Below are 11,157 nucleotides of genomic sequence, written 5' to 3'. Positions count from 1 at the left end.
TAATATTCGCCAGAGGCTTAAGAGGAGTTATAGTGTTACTGCTAAGAACAAGAGTGCATAATCATATGAACATAACATTGACAATGGCTTGCGACCTTCTATCTTGCTCCATCAATGACTCTAGAAGTTAATCAGAAAGGATGTAGGCTGTTCGCTGGAAAGAATTCTGTGAAGCTATTGCCAATTCTTCATTTGTTAAGTTAATGTAATAGAGACAAACTGCACTTATTCTCAGAAGTGTAAAGCTAGGATCGATTATAATCAGTTCATTGTCTCTCTTGTTCTTTACGATTAATTTTCTTGGAGTGAAAAAAAAATCGATGTTAAGTACAAATCTCATAGTTTGGTAGCTGCTGAATATCGCCTTAGTTACTAGCACTGAAAATCACCGCCAGTTCAATCTACCTGTCTAGTTCATTATTGTGGTTTGCACTAGTGGTCCGAGTTTTTGTGGCCTCCATGGCACTTAACATGAATGCTTTCTAATACTTTTATCTTTGAATTTGTTATATCACGCAAATGTAATGTTTCAATCTAACTTATTGATGAAGCATTATTCTCAAGAATTTCCTGAAGCAATAGCCTAATACTAGTTGATAGTGACTCTAATCTCTTTTTAGTAGTTTAATTTTACAAAAACTTTCTCAACTCAATTGGCGACGTTGTAGCCAAATAAATCAAAATCCAGATGACATCAACAAACTGTTATCAATAGCAATGATTTTAAGCAAAGCAAAGATGTGGAAAGCTAGATAAGAGGCTGGCCAAGAATGCTCAAACTTTATAATCAAATTCAACACTACCAATTTGCTCAAAGTGCTTTTACTTCATAACATGTTCTCAAACACTCTTAATTCACACAATCTCAGACAAGTTTTGTTGCAGCTCCACAACGACTTTCATTTCTCATCCTAAACCACAGCTTATAACTTCTTGCTGAAACTTATCGTTCTCTAGTTACAAGCATCTTCATCAGCTTCAACAAACCCCTCGGGATCAATAGTTGTGCCAATCATACCTCTTGGTATCGAACTCTTCCATGGTTTCTTCATCGCCTAGATAAATTGTTGCCACTCGTCAAGTGAGCGGGCTCTTTCTTTTCTGTCAGCCGAGGCTATAGCGTGCGCCATCCTAGGGGCGATGTTTCATTGTCGAGCCATACGACACCAATGAGCATGTATGTGGCTAGCAAGGCCTTGCATAGCTGCTTCCAAAAGTAGCAGTCTTCTTTGCCCATTCCTATTTTGCTTAAAACCTTCTCTCCATCGAGCGATATTATGTATTGAAGCCCTGGACAATGGCATCATCACATCAGAAAGGAAGGAGTGTGAAATTATCCATTATTAAAGCTAAACAGATCCATTCAGGCATTTCATCGAACATCTTCAGGGTGCATACGTGCCTAGAAGGAAGACACTCACATTACTTAAAAATTTGCGATAAATCTCGGGTTGAAGGAATCACTTTTGTAATGGCTTGCTCTGAAGAAAAGTTTGCCTGGTCATACGACGAGATGGTGGAGAGGGGGGCGTCAAAGATGGACGCGAGTCAAAGCGAAGGAGGCGTGAGGAAGACGAAAGAATGAAAAAGAAGAAAAGAAAAAAAAAAAACACAAACCACAAAACAAAGGGAGAAAGAAGAACGAAAAAAAAATTGTATTTGGACAAGAATGCCCCTAAACATGGACAAGATTACGCGGATTTGTGAGTTTAAGCCATTATTTGAAACTAAATTGATCACTTAAGAGTTTTATTTAAAATAAAATCCACCTTCATCCTTTTTTTGAAAAAGCGGCCCTACTTTAGATCCTTATTTAAAATTTTCACTTACAACGAGGCTTGATAAACCTATCAACTTAGGAGTATTATTTCCAAGTCAAAGATTTTCTTTTCTTGTGGGGGTGACTCCACATTATGACGAAATCCATCATTTTCTCTAGAAAGGCGAAACTGTCCATAAAATTCCTATTGAAATCAAAAGTGGTAGACTTAAATTTATTATTTTTCCTTGTTTTCCCTTTTGTAGGGAGAATATTGTTGGAGAAATCCTCGTGAAGAGTTTTTGAAGTTGACAAAATGTTTCCGCGGTCTAGTCGAAGGTCTCAGACTCTGTCGCTTAAAGTCCAAGACTTCCGAACAACGACTCAAGACTCAAAGTCTATCCTCACCGACGCCTCTCGATCCGTTGAAGAAAGGTTATCTCAAACCTGGATGTTTTGTTCAGATTTAACCTTATCATCCGGAGAAGATCTCGTGGCTGGAGAAAAACGTATCGAATCTTTTGATTGATCAAGATTGATTCAATGATCAAGATTCGATGATTGTCTAAATATTATTGGAAGGTTCTCGCTTATGGAAACCGAGATCCCGATTGTATGGGCGAACAGATTGATGGGCTATCAACGCGTTCCTTTAATAGCTCGAACGATCTTCCTAATTGATTCCGTCAACGGGTAGATTGGAGGAATTCCTTTGGAAAGTGCCAACGGGTATGATGGCATAAAGGAGTATATAAGGAAGACATTATTAGTTGTTTAAGGAGAGTGTGCGATAGAAGAATTCCAAAGTCTGAGCTCCTATTTGTTTAGATAAATCTCTTGAGCGAATACTTATATACAAAAAGAGAGTCTATATTTGTGAGAGACCTTGAGGAGGTGTGATAGAACATCTACACTATGGAATCAAGGCAAAGCCGTGCTGTAACTTATCTTTTGATCATAGTGAAATCCAGCCGGTGGGTCTGTCGGTGCGGAAAGAGTGGACGTAGGCTTGGAATAAGCCGAACCACTATAAATCCTGTGTTTGATTTTCTCTTCCTTACTCTCTCTACCTCGATCGTATTTCAATGCTAAGAATTGCGTCCGAATTTGAGAAAAATTGTTTGTGCGCCTATTCACCCCCCTAGGTGTTTATACTAGCAATATCAATTGGTATCGAGCCAGTGTACTTACTTTATTTGAAGTGTTTTACTTCATAGTAAAAGATCCATGGCTAGTATGCTAGCACTAGGGGCTGATGGAAGGGCAAAGCAATACCAGACCACCTTACTTTGATGGAAAGGATTACAACATCTCGGAAGAACAAGATGAAAGCTTTCCTACGATCAAAGGATCCTCCGAATGGGACGTTGTAGAAAAAGGAATTACTCCTACCACCGCATCGCTCTCGAAAGAGGAAAAGAAACCGAAGAATCCAAATGGAATGTCTCAGAAGAAATAACCAAGAGACAGACACACTCGATGCAAAAGCAATTTATTCCTTATATTGTGCTTTATCACCAACTAAATATAATAGAATATCTTCTTGTGGTACAACAAAAGAAGTTTGGGACAGATTGCATATCACCTATGAAGGAACAGTCGAGTGAAGGAAACAAGAATCAACATTCTTCTCGGTCAATACGAAGCCTTCGAATGAAGCCGGAGAATTTATATCGACATGTTTAGTCGTTTTTACGAGATATTGTGAATGGTCTTGAAAATCAAGGTCAACCAACTTCGATCCCATGAAGGTAAACAAGCTACTCACGTGGACTCTCAAGGGATTGGAATCACATAAAGACTTCGATAAGAGAGACGCAGAATTATGCCACTATCGTCGACGAGATGATTGGAACTCTTCAGTCCTATGAAGTGGAAAGGATCAATGAAGATGAAGATCCAAAAGGTAAGAAATCCATTGCATTAAAATCAAATGATGATTCGATGATACTGATTCAAGAAGATATGGACGATGAGGAGCTTGCTCTTATGATAAGAAGATTCATAAAACTAAACAGAAAGGAAGAAGGTTCAACTCAAAGAAACAAGGCTTTCAAAGACAGCAGACCAAGTCTCGTTGATGATGAGGAACCAAACAAAGATGTAGTCCGCTTTGAATGCAAGAAAAAGGGACACATCAGGACCCAACCGTCCTCTTTTGAAGAAGAAGAAAGGAAAAGCTGAAAATTTCGAAAAGCTCTCAAAGCTGAAACTTGGAGTGATACTAAGTGTGAAGAAAGTGATAATGAATATGCAAATCTATGTCCGATGGCACAATTAGACTCGGACTGGATCGGACTCGGGATCGGACTCGGGCAGTGAATTTGAGGCAAGTAATTTTAAAATTCTGTCAAAGTTTCTAAATATATTGAGGAACTATGCTTTAGTCTTAAGACTTCTCTCAAAAGTATTTCCAAACTAAAAAGGAAAACTCAGCTCTAAAACAAAAGGAAAATGTTTTAGCGTAAAGAGTTAAAAGTCTAGACTTGTCTCTGTTTCCAATCTTAAAGAAAATGAAGAAAATCTTTTAAAAGAAAATGCGTTTTTAAAAACAGACTTATCTAATATATCAAAGAAATTTTCTATGGGATCTGAAAAACTTGAGAAAATTCTTTTCAAAGACAAAGACCTTACTTCAATAAGTCCGGTCTAGGTATGACAAAGAAACAATTCCCTTGATTGATTTTCCTAAAGTAAAAGAAAGAATTAAGAAAAGGCTTTCGAGTGAGGTTTACAAAAATCACTTCAAGAAAGTCTTTGTAAAACCCGTAGGTAGAAATGCTCTCGGATGTTCTAAGTGCAAATGTTCGGATCACTTTGAAAAAGAGTGTCCTATGGTATGGAAACCTATTAAGAAAGTATGGGCTAATACTGTTTATCTTACTAACACCAAAGGACCCAAGAAAATTTGGGTACCAAAGAAAGCTTGAGACTCTTTGTTAAATGCAGGTCTCCATCAAGAAACAAAGTGGTATCTTGACAAAGATGCTCAAGACACATGACGGAGACTCAAATTACTTTATAAAGCTTGCTCAAGTAAATGGTGGAAAAGTTTCATTTGGAGGAAACAGCAAAGGAAGTATTGTGGGATTTGGAACCGTGAAAATTGGAACTCTCACAATAAGTAATGTTTCCTTAGTGGAAGGACTCAATTACAATCTTCTCAGCATTAGTCAATTGTGTGATACTTGGTTTCAAGATCTCCTTTCAAGAAGGAACATGTTCCGAATCGTAAAGACTCTACTCAATCTTTTAAGGGTCGAAGACATGGAAACATCTATCTTCTGGATGTGAAACCAAATGAATCGCAATGTCTTATCTCAATTCAAGACGAAGCAAGCTTATGGCACAAAAAGCTTGGACATGTCAATATGAAGCAATTAGCCAAAATATCATCAAAGCAGCTTGTTCGAGGTCTACCAAAATTGCCATACCAAAAGACCGATTCATGCACTCCATGTATTCTGGGAAAGCAGGTAAGAAATTCTTTTAAGCCAATAAATCATGTCTCTACTAATCATGTTCTACAGTTGTTGCATATGGATCTCTTCGGACCAACCGGAACTCGAGTATTGGGGGTAAGAAATATTGCCTAGTAATTGTTGATGATTACTCCCGTTTTACTTGGGTATATTTCCTTTCAAGTAAGTCCGAAACCTTTTCGTATTTTGAAAAATTTGCTAAAAAGGTTCAAAATGAAAAGGTTGTGTTATCTCTAGTATAAGAACAGATCATGGAGGTGAATTTGAAAATCAAGATTTTACAAAATTCTGTGATGAATCGGCAGTAAGCATATGTTTTCCTCTCCGTATACTCCTCAGCAAAATGGAGTTGTGGAAAGAAAGAACAGATCTCTTCAAGAAATGGCTAGAACTCTTTTAATTGAAAGTAAAATTTCTTCTCAATTTTGGGCTGAAGCTATTTCAACAGCTTGCTATATCATCAATAGAGTCTTCTTAAGATCTATTCTTGTAAAACCCCTTATGAGTTATTCAAAGAAAAGAAGCCTATTGTTTCATACTTTCATGTATTTGGTTGCAAATGTTTTATATTGAAAATGCAAAAGATCGAGTTGGTAAGTTTGAAGAAAGATCGATGAAGGTATCTTCCTTGGATATTCTATATCAAGCAAAGCTTACGAGTCTATAACAAGAAGAGCCATTCGTAGAGGAGTCAATGAATGTCAAATTTCAAGACTCAATGCAAGATGAATCAAGTCGACTCATCAAGAAGAATCAACCTACCTGCACCCTCCAAAGTCTACAACTCAAGAAGCATCTCGGACTCTTGAAAACCAGCATCAGGTTGTTAGTGAAGAACCAAATAAAGAAAGAGATCATCAACCAGACAAATCAACAAATAACTGGAAGCATAAGTCCAGTCATCCCAAAGATCTTATAATCGGCGAAATGAATGAAGGAATTCGCACCAGATCCAAAAGGCGAGAAGAGTCTAGTCTTTGTGGCACTCGTCTCGAAATTGAACCAAAGAGCATAGAAGAAGCTTTATCCAATGAAAGCTGGATTGAAGCTATGCAAGAAGAACTCGAGACAGTTCAGATAAATGATGTTTGGGAATTGACATCCAAACCAAAAGGAAAACTGTTATTGGAGCCAAATGGGTGTTCGAAACAAGATGAACGAGAAAGGGAAAGTCGTACGAAATAAAGCAAGACTCGTGGCCAATGGATATACGCAAGAAGAGGGAATAGACTGAACATGAGAGTGTTGAAATTAATGAATTTCACTAAAATCAAAACCATATTATATAGAAGAAAACGAAATTTACGAAGTTTGAGGATCATGTGGTAAATATTGTTCAATTCTTCGAACAAATTTTCTCCAAAGACCGGAAAAAGTATCTTTTTTTTCATAATAAGAATGGTTTTGTTAATCGATGCCTCTAGAGTACATGTTAAGCATAACTAATAGAAAATATTTTGGTGTCTAAAACGTCAATTACGAATAACACGAGAAAAATAGTGCGTGAAAGCACTTTTTAACAAAATCCTACTAATAATAATAATAATAATAATAATAATAATAATAATAATAATAATAATAATAATAATAATAATAATAATAATAATAATAATAATAATAATAATAATAATAATAATAATAATAATAAATAATAATAATAATAATAATAATAATAATAATAATAATAATAATAATAATAATAATAATAATAATAATAATAATAATAATAATAATAATAATATGATCAAATATGAAGTACGGATACAATTTTCATGGCACAAGTTAGAGTGTATTTAGTGATAAAATTAAATGGAAACTAATGGAGGTTAAATTTTCCACGAATATATTAATTTTTGGTAAATTTATCACAAACGTGTCAATTTGAAGTTCTTCATTGTATTGATGTTAATTAATATTACTTTGCTCATAGCTTATTAAGTCAAACATTCTGGTGAAGGTAGGTCTATTGAGAGTGCTTCAAAAAAACTAATTAGTAAGTTTTTGGGCGAATCATCTTGTTGATTGTTCTTTGTCTAATGCTGGGGTCTGGCATGTTTTGAAACACAAATTTGTGTTTGTAAATTCTTATCATGTACATGATAACTTTGTTTACACATTAGGATAACCTCAAGAGTGGTCCTTTTATTATTTTTCTTGAAATTTAAAATCTCACCAATACTTTTCTTCTCTTATTTTCTCTTTTCAAAAATGGATTACACGTGCAATATTGTGATTTTTCATCGGAAATGGTTAAGCACCGAGCAACCAATCTTTTGAAAACTAAAACGAGCGAATGATTATGAATTTTGACTTGGAGTTATATAAAGATCCCGGTTGAGCTTATCATCTCTATATCTTTTTGTAGATGAACTCTTTTTCACCTTTACTACCTCTTTCTAGCAGCTGTTGGGACTTGAATAGAACTGCGTGGCAGCTGGAAATCAATCGCAAATCCAAACATCACTAAGTGCTTGCTCGGTTGGGCTCAATTCAATCGCTCCGACCTTGTATCTTTTGCCTCTATTTGGCCACGCGACCATTCCAAAATCCCATCTTCAACCTCATAATCATATTAAGCTACTCTTCGACGCCACGTCAATTGGACTCCACCAAATCAAAGTTTGGCTCGTTCAGAAGCTCAAATTTAGACGTCAAGTCCAATAAAGACAACGAGCGGTCAAACCCTAAAAAAGAGATGAAGCTGTGATGACGCTCCAAGATCCATCCTTTCCGCGACCACGTGCTACTTTTGCATCGGAAGTGGACGACAAGACGGGGCCATTCTCACGTTTGTGCGATCCATCTGTCGTAAACGCTGTCGTTTCCTGCCGCCATTTGCTCATCCCTTGTACCAGCCAAAAAATCTGCTACGATTTCTTTTCTCCGCACACTGTTTCCGGATAAAATCGATCGAGTACAGGCAAGCTCCCATCTTATTTTAAGGGTTTTTGATTTATGGATTTTACCTCGTGTCCTGCCAAAAATTACCGACATACTTCATCCACTCCATTTTATTCTATAACTACTGAACTCGAGGACTTGATTGAAAAATAAAATGAAAGAACAACCATCTTATTTTCTGAAGAGCATAAGATCTCATTTTCAATTTCCTCGCTTGGAGTCAAGCTCCAAGGAAGCAATTTTTGGACTTTGGAGAGGCCCTTGGTTCCGACGTGTATAATTTGCCTTTGACTAAATTAAGAAGATTACTTAAACTCAAGAACTTCATGGAAATGAAAGAACACAATCTTATATTCCAAAGAGCGCGAAATCTCATTTTCATCTTCGTCGGTTGGAGTTAGGCTCCAAGACAGCGATTTTTAGACTTTGGAGAGTCCCTTCGGTTCCGATGTGCATAGTTTGCCATTGATTGAATTAGGAAGATGACTTGAGCTAATGCATTGAAGTTGACTGGTTATGTCGTCCGATAAATAGAGGAGAATACACTAGTCTAAATAGTGATCTAAACTCCACTTTTCAGACCAAAAAAAAAAAAAACTCCACTTAAAAATACATTAATATAAATATTTCCATGTGGCGATTAATGTTACCTATTCCGTAACGTTGATTGTGGCTTCCAGCATAGAAGTGACTGCTAAATTGAAAGAGCTCATTAATCTCTCAAAGCATGAAATCAATTAAGACCTTGCCATGAAATCTGAGGCTAGAAATCCCCTCACTGTTGTGTATGTGTCACAAGTTGGTATTTTCCTTGGCCGTGGATTAATTCGCCAGACTAGCCTTCCTTCTATAATTGTTCCAATGAACAATAGACAAATAGCTCTTTTATATGAGATCATACCATACTCAGCTTTGCTTGGACGTCTAGTTCATCGAGCAAGAGAACAACCCTCTTTAGGCTCAACAACTGATTTCGACTTGTCATGGCCTCATCAGGAGTGGCATCAGCTCCCGATTAGCTTCTGACTAGTTTGTGCACGGGAGGTCAACCTCGCATTTAGAACTCCTAAATAATATTATCTTTCTATCCTAAAATTCTTAGCACCAATCGTCTTGACGTCACTTCCACAAACCAGTTGTGTTCATCTTCTCTACGCCCTCGCTCTTCACTTGATAACCCAAGCTTTACTCTCAAGGGTTCACGGGTATGAGAGAATCATAGACCGTGACACATGTGTCATGGCCCGAAAAGCATGTCGGTTAAAAGAAAGGGTTCTTATAGCTCACCTTTTAAGCAAGATAATTAAAAGCATTATAATATAATCCTTAAATTAGCAGCAGATCCAGAACTGTTTTCAGTCAACGAAAATTCTTAGCTGGCCCAAAAGCAAAATGGGATGAGTTCTTTCTCTTGTTTACAAAATCTAAATAGTAAATACACGTTCCCACCACCTATAAAAACATTCGCGATAGGCATTCCACTTCAAAGCCAGAGAAGACCCTAGAAAGCAGTTACTAAAAAACCTCCGAAGATGAGATTCGTCATCCTCGCTGCTGCTGCTGCTGCCGCCGTCCTCCTCCTCCAAGTCTCAGCCTCCGGTGCCACCCGCACGGAGGCGCTGGTCGGGGTTCCCCGGAGGCGCTGGTCGGGGGGTGGAGGCCGATAAAGAACCTGAGCGACCCGTACGTGAGGGGGATCGCTGAGTTCGCCATCAAGGCGCACAATGACGAGGCCAATACGGGTCTGGTGCTGGTGAAGGTGATGAAGGGCGAGACGCAGGTCGTGTCGGGGGCGAACTACAGGCTCGTCGTCGAGGTCAAGGATGGGGCCGACACGAAGAGCTTCGAGGTCGTCGTTTGGGACAAGCCGTGGGAGCATTCCAGGCGTCTCACTTCGTTTACGGCCGTTCCGGGCAAGGCGTGAGGTCGTCGTTTCGTCTTACCTGTTAATAATCATCCCTAGACGTACCACATTTTCAGTAATTTGATGATAAAGCTGCCATACTAAATTGAGGAATGGAACTTGTTTGGTGCTCCCTTTGAAATAGATATGTCTGTCTTTTTCTTTTTCTTTTTTTTTCCGTGGATCTCACTATTGGATGGAATTGGGAATGGGAAAGCAGATAAATTTCAATGATTCATAAATTAGGTTATCGCAAAGAAAATGAAATTCCGGAAGTTTGCCCCGTTTGTTTCGTGAAATAATTAGCTAATAAAAAATATTATTATTAATAATAATTTATGTTTAATATTTGAGTTGTTCATTTATTTTTGTAGATAATTCATGCAATTATTTTTGAAAACATAAATTTGAAATTATTCATTTTTCGTGAAATAAATAGGATTTAGTATTTGTTAATTTCATTAAATAAATCTTCTCCCGAGATTTAGAAAGTACCGTGTTGTCTATGGCCTGTCTATGGCTAGCGACCATTGCCACAAGGTGATGGCCAGGAGGACGGTGACCCATGCGTTAGTCATCGTCACCCAAAGACGCACATGGCAACGACGACTATCGCACACATTTGTTGCAACTTTGGCAAAAAGTATTACAGAGGCGAGAAATTTTCTTTTGATCGAGGCTAAGTGGATAACAAGTTTAGCGTCATTCATTCTCGTAAGTAAATCCGTCACCGAAAATGGTCTAATGATTCCTTTCCTAGCTCTGAGAGTTGTGCTGTTGGGAGTTGAATTGAGGTGCCTGCTTAATTGGCAAAACCCTAAGAAGAGGAGAGCTCAAGCTGTGACGGAAGCCACACGACGAAGGCGTTCCAGATTCATCCTTTTCACGACCACTTGCGACTTGTTCATCGGTGATGGACAGCAAGACGAACCATTCTAACGTTTGTGCGGTCCATCTGTCGAAAACACTGTCATTTCCCGTCGCTATTGCTCATCCCTCACGATCCTTCGAAAATTCTGCCTGCGATTTCTTTTCTCCACTGTTTTTTTGGGATAAAATCCATTGAATGCAGATGGTCTCACATCTTTATTCTTGGGTTTTGGTCTCTGGAT

General features: G+C 37.9%; 1 protein-coding gene across 1 annotated transcript; it reads left to right on the top strand.

The window, feature by feature from the left end:
* The first annotated feature begins 9,674 nt into the window (after positions 1-9,674).
* LOC104430586 (cysteine proteinase inhibitor 1-like) lies at positions 9,675-10,066 on the top strand. The gene is made up of 2 exons (XM_039306707.1): positions 9,675-9,728; positions 9,782-10,066. The coding sequence occupies exons 1-2, from the start codon at positions 9,675-9,677 to the stop codon at positions 10,064-10,066; spliced, it is 339 nt and encodes a 112-aa protein (XP_039162641.1).
* The last annotated feature ends 1,091 nt before the right edge of the window (positions 10,067-11,157 follow it).

This window comes from Eucalyptus grandis, chromosome 2, assembly GCF_016545825.1.
Source record: "Eucalyptus grandis isolate ANBG69807.140 chromosome 2, ASM1654582v1, whole genome shotgun sequence".
NCBI lineage: Eukaryota > Viridiplantae > Streptophyta > Magnoliopsida > Myrtales > Myrtaceae > Eucalyptus > Eucalyptus grandis.
This window is presented reverse-complemented; position numbering and strand designations above follow the sequence as displayed.

Excerpts from the sequence above, each read along its gene's own strand:
- LOC104430586 (XM_039306707.1), top strand. The coding sequence starts at position 9,675 with ATGAGATTCGTCATCCTCGCTGCTGCTGCTGCTGCCGCCGTCCTCCTC. Across the intron at positions 9,729-9,781 it reads CCGCCGTCCTCCTCCTCCAA|GCGCTGGTCGGGGGGTGGAG; the intron begins GTCTCAGCCTCC and ends GGTTCCCCGGAG.